General features: G+C 34.6%; 1 protein-coding gene across 1 annotated transcript in view; it reads right to left on the bottom strand.

Moving 5' to 3' along the window:
- The window catches only part of LOC145624789 (ABC transporter G family member 34-like), a 59,139-nt gene extending 46,163 nt beyond the window's left edge, over positions 1 to 12,976 (bottom strand). The window contains exons 1-3 of the mRNA XM_081677876.1: positions 12,763 to 12,976; positions 12,388 to 12,508; positions 1,131 to 1,222 (exon numbers count right to left, since the gene is read on the bottom strand). Coding sequence (XP_081534002.1) covers positions 1,131 to 1,222; positions 12,388 to 12,508; positions 12,763 to 12,953 — 404 coding nt within the window. The 5' untranslated portion in view covers positions 12,954 to 12,976. The remainder of the gene's footprint in view (positions 1 to 1,130; positions 1,223 to 12,387; positions 12,509 to 12,762) is intronic.
- Positions 12,977 to 13,211: the final 235 nt, after the last annotated feature.

Raw genomic sequence — 13,211 nt, 5'->3', positions numbered from 1 at the left:
TTATCATCATTTCTTCTACGTGCTTTGTCATTTCGATTTGTGGAGAAAGAGATGAGAGGTAGAAATTGTTCCACCGAGCATGCCAAATTTGTAAACACAAATTTTAATTCTGCAAAATATAGATTCAAAACCAATGCAACAAAGTATCAATTTTATTAATTTGATAAATTTGGGTACAATCTCTAATTTTTATCCTCTGATTCGATCTCCACTTTGACTTTGACGTAATTCACAAATTGACTTGATTCTTGAACGAGGGCCAACGAGGCTTGATCTCAATCGAAGATTTGATGCAGAATTTTGACTTATGTTGATGTAGAAATTGACTTGTTGTTGATGTAGATCTTCGATTTGAATTCTTGATTAAGGGCCGACGAGGCTTGATCTCGATCAATGATTATTTGATGTAGAGGTTGAACTAGCTTCATGATGATTTGAATTCCTTCTTTCCTTCGTGTTGAGGGCCGTCGAGGCTTGATCTCTTCCATGGGTGATCTTCTAGAGTAGAACGACACGTCAAATGCTTGTTGTTCTTCTTCTTCTAGGTTTGAGCTGTTTTCTCTAAAAAGGTTTAGAGTATTTGATGAAAGGTTTTCTCTGGAGAGATTTAGAGTATTGATGAGAGGTTTTCTCTGTATATTGATTCTTCTTCTTTTTCTCTAGGTTTTTCCCCTGTAGGTTTTCCTCTCCTTTTTTTTTCTTTTTTTTTGTTTTTGTTTTGGCACACGAAAAATAGAGCACTAGTTCCCTCAAACCACTAGTTGCTAGACCCTACTGGAACTTATTAACCCTTATCCTCTGTTTTTGTTTAGTTGACACCGTTTGACTCTTACATTATTCACATACTATACTTAATACTTTGACTCGCTTTTGAGATTTATAGAAACGATAAAATATAGTCATGTGAGATTTTCTTTGAATCGTCTCGATGTGTATTTTAGTAATATTTTCTTTTATATAATTTTACAATTTTAATAATTAGAGATATTAATTGTTAAAAATATACATTGTCAAACGTGATAATAAAAGATGTCAACTAAAAAAAATAGAGAAAATATATAATAAGGGTTGATATTACAAAAATATACATGGTAAATAATCCAATGATGATTAGAGAAGAGTGAATATACCTTGAAGGTTTAATTATCCCGCTGACTTGATGCAGTAAGTTGTGGGTCCTCTTGTTCTTTGATGGAGCCAAACGTAACAAACGAAAAACTCCCTGGCATCGTTAGAGATTGCACGTTAATTCCATATTCCATCATATCAAATGATCAATCAGACCCATTTATAATTTATCATTGTACTCCGTATTTTAGAGCGCATATAATTTATTTTAATATAAATTCCACCTCTTTAGATTTCAAGATCCCTCCACTTAATTTAACAACAATGTTCCCTAGAATCCCTACCATGATCAACTTAAATAACTATTATTAATATAACTATTATTATTGGTTTAAAATATCGCAAATATCTTTTCAATAATTTTTTTTTTTTGAAAGTTCCATTACTCTGTTACGATTTTATTTCACTTTATTATAACGTTTGGAAAACAATAGTTGTATATATTCCCTTCATCACATATTGTGGTGTCTATCTTATCCTTCACGATCTTCAAAATGTAATTGTAATAGCTAGTTGATGTTCGGGAGTGACATAAATGGGATGGGTAAGGATTAGACATTAAGAATAAGCCTAAAACGTTAATATTCGAGATTAACATTCAAGTTTATCACCTCCCAAATATTTGTTTCTGTATAACTTAAAAAAGTTTTGTTACTTGAAAAATAAAAGAAACAATATCATCTAAACTTTTATACTAAAGTAATCCCCATAATTATATATTTTTAATGTTTTATTAACTTCTAATGCTTGGTTTTGTAAGACATCCTTCATCTTGCTAAGGCTTGTTCTTTCATTGCTGCTCTCCCCTCACATAGGCAGAAAAGGAAATAATGCTGCTCATATTAGTAAGAACTTTGTAGAAATGCGTATTTGGCTTGAAGAAGCCCCTACCAATGTAAACTTTGCCATTGCTTTTGATATTGTTAATGCTTAATAAAATATGAGCATGTTATATGTGTGCCTCGAATGCTCCATGTTGATATATGCTTTAGTATTATGGTGTTTGGAGCTTTAAGCAAAGAAGCATGGAAAGGGCTGACTTAAAATGAGCATATCTCAAGATCTAGAAGTGATATTGAGATTATTCAAGTTGGAGGTGATAGCTCTTCTCAAGAGCTTTCCAACGACTGGTCATAAGCTTGATTTGGTTAAGAATCGAGGGAGTTATGACTGTTTAAAGAAGTGCTGTCCGCGCAGGGGGAGTTCGACCGAACCATTTAATAGGTTCGGTCGAACCTTTTGGCAGAACTGATGCCCTTTTGATTTCTAGAGTAGGTTCGGTCGAACCTATGGAGGTGTGACCGAACCACACTAAGTTCGACCGAACTCTAGGTAGGTTCGGTCGAACCTTCGAGCCCCTGTTCCAGCGCTGCGATTTCTTCTTATTTTGCTCGGGATGTAATCTTAACCGTCGATTCATCTTGCACTATATATACTCTTGTTTTTCATTTTAGAGAGTATGAGAGAGAAACAAAAGTGAGACTTAGACCTTAAATTAGCTCACCAAGAACACCATCTTTCTCCATTGTAATTCTTCCTCCATTGAAGAGTAATACAAGCTCCAATCTCCCCAAAAGTGGATGTAGCTCATTTTGAGTGAACCATTATAAATCTTGTGTGTTTTATTTTGTTCATTTTTAATTGCTTTCTCATTTAGCTTTGCATTGTTCCTCAATCAAATTCAAAGTCCCAAAAAAGGTCCTATTTCATAACAATTGGTATTAAGAGCTTAGGTTGTTTTTGGGGTTGATTGTTTGATTTCTTGTTTTGAGTATTGAGTACTCATGTCAACAATGAAGCTAGACATTGAGAAGTTTGATAGGTCAATTAATTTTGGCCTTTGGAAATTAAAGATGAAAGCTATTTTGATACAAAATGGTGTGCACAAGGCCCTTGATGGGAAAGAAGAAAAACCGTTAACCATGACGGAAGAAAAGTGGGAAGAGATCGACTTGAAGGCTTTGTCGGCTATACAACTTTGTCTCTCGAACGAAGTATTGAGGGAAGTTGCCAATGAAACTACCGCGGAGGAGCTATGGACAAAGTTGGAGTCTCTTTACATGGCAAAGAGTGTCACCAACCGTCTATTACTCAAGAGTAGACTCTATGATCTCTGCTTTGAGGAAGGTAATTCACTTAAGTCTCATTTAGATGAATTTTTCTCAATTGTCATGGATCTTCAAAATATTGATGTGACATTGGATGATGAAGATCTTGCAATTTATTTGTTATGTTCATTACCACCTTCTTACAAGCATTTTCGTGAAACTATCTTGTATGGTAGAGATGACTTGAGTATAGATGATGTTAGAGATGCTTTGACCCAAAGGGACTTAATTGATAATCAATTAATTTCTAAATCATCTAATAACTCCAATGATGGTTTGTTTGTGAGAGGTAGAACCTTTGAAAAGGGTTCTACTAGTAATGGTAATGGGGGGAAGAATAAGGGTCGGTCTAAGTCAAAGAAACCGAATCCTAATCGTAACAAGACTTGTAATTATTGTCGCATTAAGGGCCACATTAAAGCGGAATGTTGGAAGTGGCAAAAGAAACAATTGGGAAATGGTGATGCTAAGAACACAAAGGGCAAAGACTCTCAAACTACCGCCGAGGCTAGTTATGTTGACACCGATAGTGATAGTGGTGCATTGGTTGCCACTCATGGGAAATTCAAGGGAAAGGATGAATGGATTTTAGATTCGGGTTTCTCTTTTCATATGACCCCCAACAAGGATCTCTTTAGCTCTTATGAGGAGTATAATGGAGGTAATGTCACAATGGGAAACAATGCTACTTGCAAAGTGATTGGAATTGGGACGGTCGCCATCAAAATGTTTGACGGTGTTGTGAGAACCTTAACTAAAGTTCGTCATGTTCCGGAGCTCAAGAAGAATTTGATATCTCTTGGCACCCTTGACACTAATGGGTGCAAGTACATAGCGGAAGGTGGAGTTTTGAAGATTGTCAAAGGTGCTCTTGTGTTGATGAAAGGTTCAAAAGTGGGTAGCTTGTATACATTACAAGGATCCACCATGGTTGGCTCGGCAAATGTTTCCACGGGTACTATGAGTGATAGTGAGACCAAGTTATGGCATTCGAGACTTGGCCATATGGGGGAACACGGTATGTCGGAGCTTTGTAAGCAAGGTCGTTTCGGAAGCTTGAAGCTTGGGAACCTTGGATTTTGTGAGCATTGTGTGTATGGTAAACATAAGCGGGTTAGCTTCAAACCCGCAATTCACAACACCAAAGGGATTCTTGACTACATCCATTCGGATTTGTGGGGTCCTTCTAAAGTCCCTTCTATTGGTGGTTGCAATTATTTGCTCACTATGGTTGATGATTTTTCTAGGAAAGTTTGGTCATTCTTCATCAAGCATAAAGATGATGTATTTGATGTTTTCCTTGATTGGAAGACCATGATTGAGAAGAAGACCTAGAAAAGAATCAAGACCTTGAGGACCGATAATGGTCTAGAGTTTGTTGAAAAGAAGTTCACAAAGTATTGTTCCAAGAATGGCATTGTGCGGCATCGAACTTGTGTGGGTAGACCTCAACAAAATGGGGTTGCGGAGAGAATGAATAGAACTCTCCTAGAGAGAGCAAGGTGTATGCTCTCACAAGAAAATATGGGGAAATCTTTTTGGGCGGAAGCCGTGTCAACGGCTTGTTACTTGGTGAATCGCTCTCCTCACTCGGCCCTTAACTTCAAGTCACCACAAGAGGTATGGTACGGAAAACCCGTTGATTATTCTACTTTGAAAGTATTTGGTTGTCCGGCTTTTATTCATGTAAATGATGGTAAACTTGAACCTAGAGCTAAAAAATGTACTTTTATAGGCTATGGTTTAGGTGTTAAGGGTTATAGAGTATGGTGTACCCAATCTAGAAGAGTTATAACTTCTAGAGATGTAGTCTTTGATGAAACATGTATGATTGCTCCCGAAAAGGAGATTTCTATATGTAATGATGATGTAGGTACACACCATGATACCGAGGAGGAGGTGGAGCTTGATGATGAGCATCCACATCATGAAGATGGTCCCTCTCCAAGGAGACCTCGTGAAGCAACACCACAAACCCAAAAGAAGTCCATTGCCGAAGAGAGAGCAAAAAGACAAATCAAGCCTCCAAGTAGATAAATCGAGGAGTGTGATTATGTCCAATATGCTCTCACCGTTGCAAGTCAAGTTGAGACCAACAATGATGATCCATGCTCCTTTAAAGAAGCAATGTCTCAATCCGATGTCGGTAAGTGGTTAATAGCCATGAAGCAAGAGATGAAATCTTTGAGTAAGAACAATACTTGGGAGCTATGTTGTGCACCAAAAGGCAAGAGAATTGTTGGGTGCAAGTGGGTGTACAAGAAGAAAGAAGGTACACCGAAATCGGGCGGTTCTATCTACAAGGCAAGAGTTGTTGCAAAGGGTTTCACGCAAATTGAAGGCATTGACTTTCATGAAGTTTTCTCACCGGTTGTGAAACACTCATCCATAAGGGTGTTGCTTGCCTTGGTAGCTATTGAAGACATGGAGCTACACCAACTTGATGTGAAGACCGCATTTCTCCATGGTGAATTGGAGGAAGAGATCTACATGAGACAACCGGAAGGGTTTGAGGTGGTTGGAAAGGAAGATCATGTATGCCGTCTTGTGAAGTCCTTGTATGGTTTGAAGCAATCTCCAAGGCAATGGTACAAACGATTTGATTCGTTCATGTTGGCACATGAGTTCACAAGGAGTTCATTTGATAGTTGTGTTTACTTCAAAGAACTTGAAGGTGGTTCCTTTATCTACTTACTCTTATATGTAGATGATATGTTGGTGGCTTGCAAGAATATGATTGAGGTTAACAACTTGAAAAGGTTGTTGAGTAGTGAGTTTGATATGAAAGATCTCGGTGAAGCCAAGAAGATTCTTGGTATGGAGATCATTCGTGATAGAAGTGCGGATGTATTGTATCTTAGTCAAAGAAGATACATAGAGAAGGTGCTTGAGCGTTTCTCCATGATGCATGCAAAACCCGTGTCCACTCCATTGGGTTCTCACTTTAAGCTCTCAAAAGAGCTTTGTCCTCAATCCAAAGAAGAAGAGAAAGATATGGCTCACATTCCGTACACAAGTGCGGTTGGAAGTGTGATGTATGCCATGGTATGTTCAAGACCGGATATAGCTCATGCGGTGAGCATGGTGAGCCGGTATATGTCAAGACCGGGAAAGGTCCATTGGGAAGCCGTGAAGTGGTTGTTGAGGTACTTGAAAGGAACCTCAAACATTTGCCTTGAATTTGGAAGGGATGCAAACGGACTTGTTGGCTATTGTGATTCGGATTATGGAGGAGACTTGGATGATCGGAAATCTACATCCGGTTATGTTTTTACTTTGGGTGGTACGGCCGTGAGTTGGCAATCTTCGCTACAAGATGTTGTAGCTCTTTCAACTACGGAAGCCGAGTTCATGGCCATTACCGAGGCATTCAAGGAAGCAAAGTGGCTTAAGGGTCTAGTGGGTGAGTTTAGTTCATATTCAAGCTTGGTGTCCGTTTTTGGTGATAGCCAAAGTGCAATTTACTTAGCCAAGAACCAAAACACATTTTATAAACGAACCAAGCACATTGATGTTAAGTACAACTTCGTTCGAGATGTGATTGCAAAGAAAGAGTTACTCTTGAAAAAGATTAGTACCGAGGAGAATCCCGCGGACATGTTGACAAAATCTTTGCCTACAACTAAGTTCACTTTGTGTGTGGACTTAGTTGGTCTCTCTTTATGTTCGATGTAAGCCCTTAAAGGGCTTGTTTGGGGATGGAGCTTCATTGTTGATGATTACTAGTTAAGAGGAAGTGTGGAGGATTGCGAGTCAAGGTGGAGAATTGTTATATGTGTGCCTCGAATGCTCCATGTTGATATATGCTTTAGTATTATGGTGTTTGGAGCTTTAAGCAAAGAAGCATGGAAAGGGCTGACTTAAAATGAGCATATCTCAAGATCTAGAAGTGATATTGAGATGATTCAAGTTGGAGGTGATAGCTCTTCTCAAGAGCTTTCCAACGACTGGTCATAAGCTTGATTTGGTTAAGAATCGAGGGAGTTATGACTGTTTAAAGAAGTGCTGTCCGCGCAGGGGGAGTTCGACCGAACCATTTAATAGGTTCGGTCGAACCTTTTGGCAGAACTGATGCCCTTTTGATTTCTAGAGTAGGTTCGGTCGAACCTATGGAGGTGTGACCGAACCACACTAAGTTCGAACGAACTCTAGGTAGGTTCGGTCGAACCTTCGAGCCCCTGTTCCAGCGCTGCGATTTCTTCTTATTTTGCTCGGGATGTAATCTTAACCGTCGATTCATCTTGCACTATATATACTCTTGTTTTTCATTTTAGAGAGTATGAGAGAGAAACACAAGTGAGACTTAGACCTTAAATTAGCTCACCAAGAACACCATCTTTCTCCATTGTAATTCTTCCTCCATTGAAGAGTAATACAAGCTCCAATCTCCCCAAAAGTGGATGTAGCTCATTTTGAGTGAACCACTATAAATCTTGTGTGTTTTATTTTGTTCATTTTTAATTGCTTTCTCATTTAGCTTTGCATTGTTTCTCAATCAAATTCAAAGTCCCAAAAAATGTCCTATTTCATAACAGAGCACTTTCCGTGAATTAAATAAAAAAAAAAAATCATTTTGTACAGTTTCTAATAAACAAATAATATAATGTTATTGTAAAACAATTCATTGCACGGGTTTTGTATTAGTATTTTGATACTCATGTTTAGAGATAAACTTGGAATTTTTTTTTCTATTAAAAATACAATAAATGTCAACGGAGTATTCAAAATAAACACACTATCATACTTAATACGGAGTAGATTTATTTATTTAACTTTTAAAAATATTTTTAATTGCAATTATTTAGATAGCACAGCTATAAAAAGAATATGTAATCTCTAATTTTGTAATCTTCCCCTGAAACTTTAGCTTCAATCACGTAGCTAGGAATAGTTTGACCGTATGGCAATGGGCAGCAGCTGGTGATTTCATGTGGTGATTTTCTTTTATTTTATTTTATATATCGTATATTTTATTTTAGTTTTGATATGATACATGTGGTGGTTGCAAAGTTGGGATGCCTTCATTATGAATGCAATTGATCGCAATTATGGGATATTTATTGTCATTGAATTGTGTGAATAAAGAAAGAAAGAACGAAATAAGATAAAGATATGATGAATCAATCAATAACAGAATCCCTTTCAAAAAAAAATCAATCAATAACAGAAAATATTCCAAAAGGCAAAACCATTTATTTCCAAGCATAGTTCCAATCTACATTATTGCACAAACCCGTCTCTTTTTAGTCATTATAATAGACTAGACTCGTGCGATATATGAATTTATTGAAGTGAAATTGCTTATTTCTATTATTATTTTCCCGTACATAGTTATTAATTAGATCATTAAAACATATTTGTCATCAATCTCATCATAAATTACATTGCATGAGCTATAACAAAATATAAAAAACAATGTCAATCTTATCTAATCAAACCATATGCATACGAATTTGTATAATCCATCTTATTTAAGAGTTCAAAATACAAAATAAAAATACTTGTAATTTAAAGATCCTTGTTGAAGGACCAAGTCGTCAAGCAAAAGATTAAGCTAATTATATTGTTGAGGCCTAGGACTAAATTTTTTTATACACTATCAATCTTAATTTAAATAAATAACAACACCTTGGAAATACAAAACAATGTTAACACTTATCGACGACATTAATTCATTTTTATATAACAAACATCCATATTGTTAGTGCATGATTTCATAACTATCTAGATTGCTTGCACAATCCTTTGTTAAAAAAAGAAAAAAAAAAAAAGAAAGAAACCACGCACACGAACACACAAATAACATTAAAAAAACTTTATAGTTGCCAGTTACCTAAAGAGTTTATGTACAATATCAATTTTTTATCAACCAAAAAAAATCACAAGTGTATTTGGCGGGAATATTTTTTATGAGAGAGCGACACATATACAATTTGGGGAGAGGCTGATGTCATCAATTTTCTGTTTTAATAAAAGTTAATAGATTTGGATTTTTTTAAGAAAAAAATGGTCAAATATAGAAACTAACTAGGTTAGGTCCCGTGCCATGCACGGTTATATATTGCCAAAAAAAATTATGTACGTATATACTTATTAGTGATCATATATTGTAATATCTCGTTTTTAGTCATTAACTTTTGTCTATCTCAATTGTATCCTTGTAACAAACATTATGTTTGCCACACAAAAATTTATAGTAGAAGATTGTATTTTTTAAAAATATTTACAAAGATTATATTTTGATATTCTATTTTTCATATTAATTAGTTAATTGAATGTGAATATAGAAAAAAAGTAAATATCGTTTCTATTTATATCGTAATTAAATTTTACAAATAATTTCCTTAAATAAATTTTCTATTAAATATTTTTTTTACAAAAATACTAAGGACACACCAGAAATAGACATGTGTCATTGCTGGTGTGTCTTTTAGTATATAGTTATTGATACATCTGTTACATATACGTTACAACTTTGAAATTTTTTATATCTAACAAATTATACCCCAAAGTTGCAACTAATGTGTAACAGAGGTAGCGCAAAGAAACAAAGGGAGCATTCGTTTATGTTTGTGCACATTTAATAATAATAATAATTTATCAATTCGTATATTATTTGTCACATTTATCTCTCTTTAGTACAATTAATATACAAATATGGTATAATTGAAATGAAGACATAGCTTTCTAAAATTAATTATTTGGTCTACCTTAATAAAGTGCACATTTTGATATGTCAATTTATAAGTTTGACAATTCATATCTCTTTACAAGTAGTCAAATAGTATTAAAAAAAAGTTGTTATATATTACTATCAAGAAATTATTGAAATAAATTAAATTAAACAAATCCCTTAAATGACTAAGATTTTATTTTTTTATATATTAGGAATTATTTAGAAGATTTTAATACAATTTTACATATGAACTTTTAAAGATGGATGAAGTTTAATTTTATTTGGACGAAAAAATTAATGCGAAATTAAATTAATTTAATTGCCCGTAAAAAAAATAAAATAAAAATAAATAAATAAAAAACCTTAAATGGTTTATAACACTCCTTACTTCCGTAGTCCGTAATGCAATATATATTTGCTACTCCAATCGACACATCATCTTATGGCAAGACATGTTATTTTGCCATATATATAACACCAATTTTGCCATTGGGTATATGATGTGATGCCATATCATACCAGTTATTTAATGACCGAAAACTCCATGCATTAACCTCCATGTATTAATGTTTAGTTTAATTGAAAAACTCTTCTTATGCATAACACCCTATTTAAATTTCCCTTAGAATGGAACTCCTTAACAATTGCACAACAATTAAATTTGTAAGAAATTAATCATTACTCCATTTTTTTAATCAATTTTATTATTTACCCTATATTTATTAGTGAAATTTTTTTTAAAAAAATTAGTCTTATAGCTAAACCAGATCATACAAACAACAAACTCACACTTAAGCTATCATCTTTAAGTAAAGAAAAAAAAAATCCACCACTTAATTTCTCAGTGACAAACAAGCCAAAATTTATATAGTTCAATTAAACATTACTCCATTTTCTTTATCAATTTTTTTTTGGAAAAATTGCAGAAAATAATACAACCTTTGGTCCGTTCTTTTTTTAATAATACAACCTTTTGATTAATTCTTAATAATATAACCTTTGGGGGGTGTCAATTTTAAACAAGACATTACCTGTTGGTGATCTGTTTTTGAAGGTAACCGTGATACATGTCATTGTTTTATTGGTTTTTCAATATAATTAATAAATTAAATAATTTTTATTAATAAAGAAATTAAAAATTATATAAAAAAAAAAAACCAAACCACCTAACCACCACCACCCAGCCACCTCCTCTCCTCTCCCCTCCCCCTTAACCCTGAATTTCCACCTTAACCCCAAACCACCCAACCACCACCACCCAGCCACCTCCTCTCCCCTCCCCCTTACCCCCGAATTTCCACCTTAACCCCAAACCACCCAACCACCTCCTCTCCCCTCCCCCTAAACCCCGACTTTCCCCCTTAACCCCAAACCACCCAACCCCGACGCAAATCACTTCCCCCTCAACCCCCTTTCCTTCCCAACCACCACAAAAACCATCCTAATCCACGCAACCGCCACCACAAAACCCCCCGAAATACCACAAAAATTACTCGATCCCTTTCCCAGATCCCGATAACCACCTCCCTCTCCTTTCGTTGCTCGAAAACCGCCCCCTCCACTTCCCCTGTATCGAAAAAAACCCCTGCATCAGTGTGGTGTTCGCGTCGTGGTGAGGCTCATGTGTCTGGGAAGGGATGCTGTTGGGCGCGCGTACCGGCGCCGATGAGGTCGTCGTTGCGTGTGAGGGAGGGGGAGAGGAGGTGGCTCGAGGGTGGGAGATATGGTGGTTGGATGGGTCGGGAAGAGGAAGGGGATGGGTGGGGGTTTTTTTTTAAATTTGTTTAAATAATATAAATTAGAATTAATGTCTTAATTAGGAACTAATTTAATTTTAAACATTTTGTTAAAAACCAAAAATTAAAAGTTATTTATTTTTTTAAAAAAATTAATATTCAGACCAATTACATGACAACACGTGTCATGGGTAACCGGTTTTAAAGGTTACAAGTTTTTTGTCTTGTTTAAAATTGACACCCCACAAAGGTTACATTATTAAGAATTAATCAAAAGGTTGTATTATTAAAAAAGAACGGATCAAAGGTTGTATTATTTTCCGCAATTTTTCCATTTTTTTTTCACAACGGATTTGATTTATCATTTATCCTATATTTATTAGTGCAAAATCAAAAAACAATTAGTCTTATAGTTAAACCAGATCATACAAACAATAAACTATTTAAGCTATCATCTTGGGATATAAAATTTAAAAAATGAAAATAATAAAAACTCCGCCACTTAAGCTCTCAGTGACAAACAAGCCAAAGTATATATAGTTTGATTAAAATAATAAATTTATAATGATCTGGAGAATCGTCCACACCAATAACTAGTTAATTATGAAAACTTAATAACGAAAATGTCAAGGTCTTCATAACACACATTACTCATAACAAATAAGAGGTATGTTCATTTCCAATGCCAATTTGTGGCAAAAAATATATACGTATAAAATTCCAAAGTGTAAAAAGTTACCTCTACAAAGTTTATGGTAACATTAAGTAGTGTCGGCAAAGCTCTGCTTCCTACATGCACATCACCTTTCACTGTTAATTGCTCAAATCTTACTTCAATTTTCGGCATCTCAACTCCGACCCTACATGAATAAATATTTCAATGCGTAAACATCTATAGCATCGTTTTGCAATTGTAAAAAAAAAACAACTATAATGCAACATTAGCATGTAACTAGCTGCGTGCTTCCTTTTATCGGTTCGTCCAAATAAGGACTATATGTTATATATATTGATTTAGACATAACTGTTAACGGACCAACTCAACCTCGAATTCTAACATTAACATTTACTATTTACACACAAATTAAGAAAATAAGAATGAGAGTGAACTTACCGATCAAAACGGTCTCTGATTCTTCTTAAGAAGTTTTCATGATCATCTCTAGAGAGTAAATTATCAACCAACATCTTCATTTCTTGCCTCTCCATCTTTTGAACATTAATTTCATTATCAAGCAATTTAGGTTTTCCCTCCTCATCCCCCAATTTCCATCTTCCCGGAGTGCCTGAATCATACCCACCCATCTTTTTATTAATTAAATGACAATATTTCTGAAGGGTATGATAACATATATATATATATATATATATATATATATATATATATATATATATATATATATATATATATATATATATATATATATATATATATATATATATATATATATTGTTAAGTTACACTTACACGTGCATTTAATATACTATAAGTATATAATTTTTAATATGTTTTTACTTATATATACGTTTTTATGTATATTTTTAATAGTTGTGGTAGTATGT

The sequence above is a fragment of the Chenopodium album genome, chromosome 3 (assembly GCF_948465745.1).
Source record: "Chenopodium album chromosome 3, dcCheAlbu1.1, whole genome shotgun sequence".
Lineage (NCBI taxonomy): Eukaryota > Viridiplantae > Streptophyta > Magnoliopsida > Caryophyllales > Amaranthaceae > Chenopodium > Chenopodium album.
The sequence above is the reverse complement of the archived record's forward strand: the minus strand, read 5'-3'. Positions and strand labels throughout refer to the sequence as shown.